This window comes from Buceros rhinoceros, unplaced genomic scaffold (genome assembly GCF_000710305.1).
Source record: "Buceros rhinoceros silvestris isolate BGI_N320 unplaced genomic scaffold, ASM71030v1 scaffold235, whole genome shotgun sequence".
In the NCBI taxonomy this organism is placed as follows: Eukaryota; Metazoa; Chordata; class Aves; order Bucerotiformes; family Bucerotidae; genus Buceros; species Buceros rhinoceros.
The window spans coordinates 41,976-42,496 of record NW_010412066.1 but is presented as its reverse complement, the minus strand read 5'-3'; the positions used below and the strand labels follow the sequence as shown (position 1 = coordinate 42,496).

At 67.0% G+C, this 521-nt stretch overlaps 1 protein-coding gene across 1 annotated transcript in view; it reads right to left on the bottom strand.

The window, feature by feature from the left end:
• Positions 1-521, bottom strand: part of LOC104493513 — a 6,575-nt gene that overhangs the window by 995 nt on the left and 5,059 nt on the right. The window contains exon 7 of the mRNA XM_010136210.1: positions 20-177. Within this exon, the coding sequence (XP_010134512.1) occupies positions 20-177 (158 nt within the window). The remainder of the gene's footprint in view (positions 1-19; positions 178-521) is intronic.

Genomic DNA, 521 nt, shown 5'->3' with positions numbered 1-521 from the left:
GGTCGCGGTGGGGTGCGACCCCATCTGCACCAGGATCCAGTTGTAGAAGCGCTGGGTGGAGCTGTAGATGCCGGGCCTTCGTGCGCGGGCACAGCCGATCCCCCAGCTCGTCACCCCCACCAGCCAGTAGCAGTCCGCATAGTTGTCCTCGCAGACAAGGGGCCCCCCGCTGTCACCCTGCAGCAGAGGACAGAGGCTTACAGTGGGCTTGGGTGGCTCCCTGCCAGCACTGGGGTGGCTGCTTCTGCCTCACAGCACCTGCCAGAGGTGTGTGCAGGGCACAGAAGGGCTCTGCTCGGGTGCTGGAGCCTCCAGACCCTGGCTGGGAGGGGGTGGTGGGCCGCTACACTGGGGCTCTCTCCCATCTCTGCACACTGACGTGGGCTGTGTGGGAGAGGGATGCTCCACTCCAGGAGGGGGATGGGGCCCTGTCGGCAGCCCGCAGCACGACATGGGCTTTGTGGGCACAGGCCCACAAAGGGCTGTGGGAGGCGGCGGGCACTGGGCAAGGAGCTGCAGAT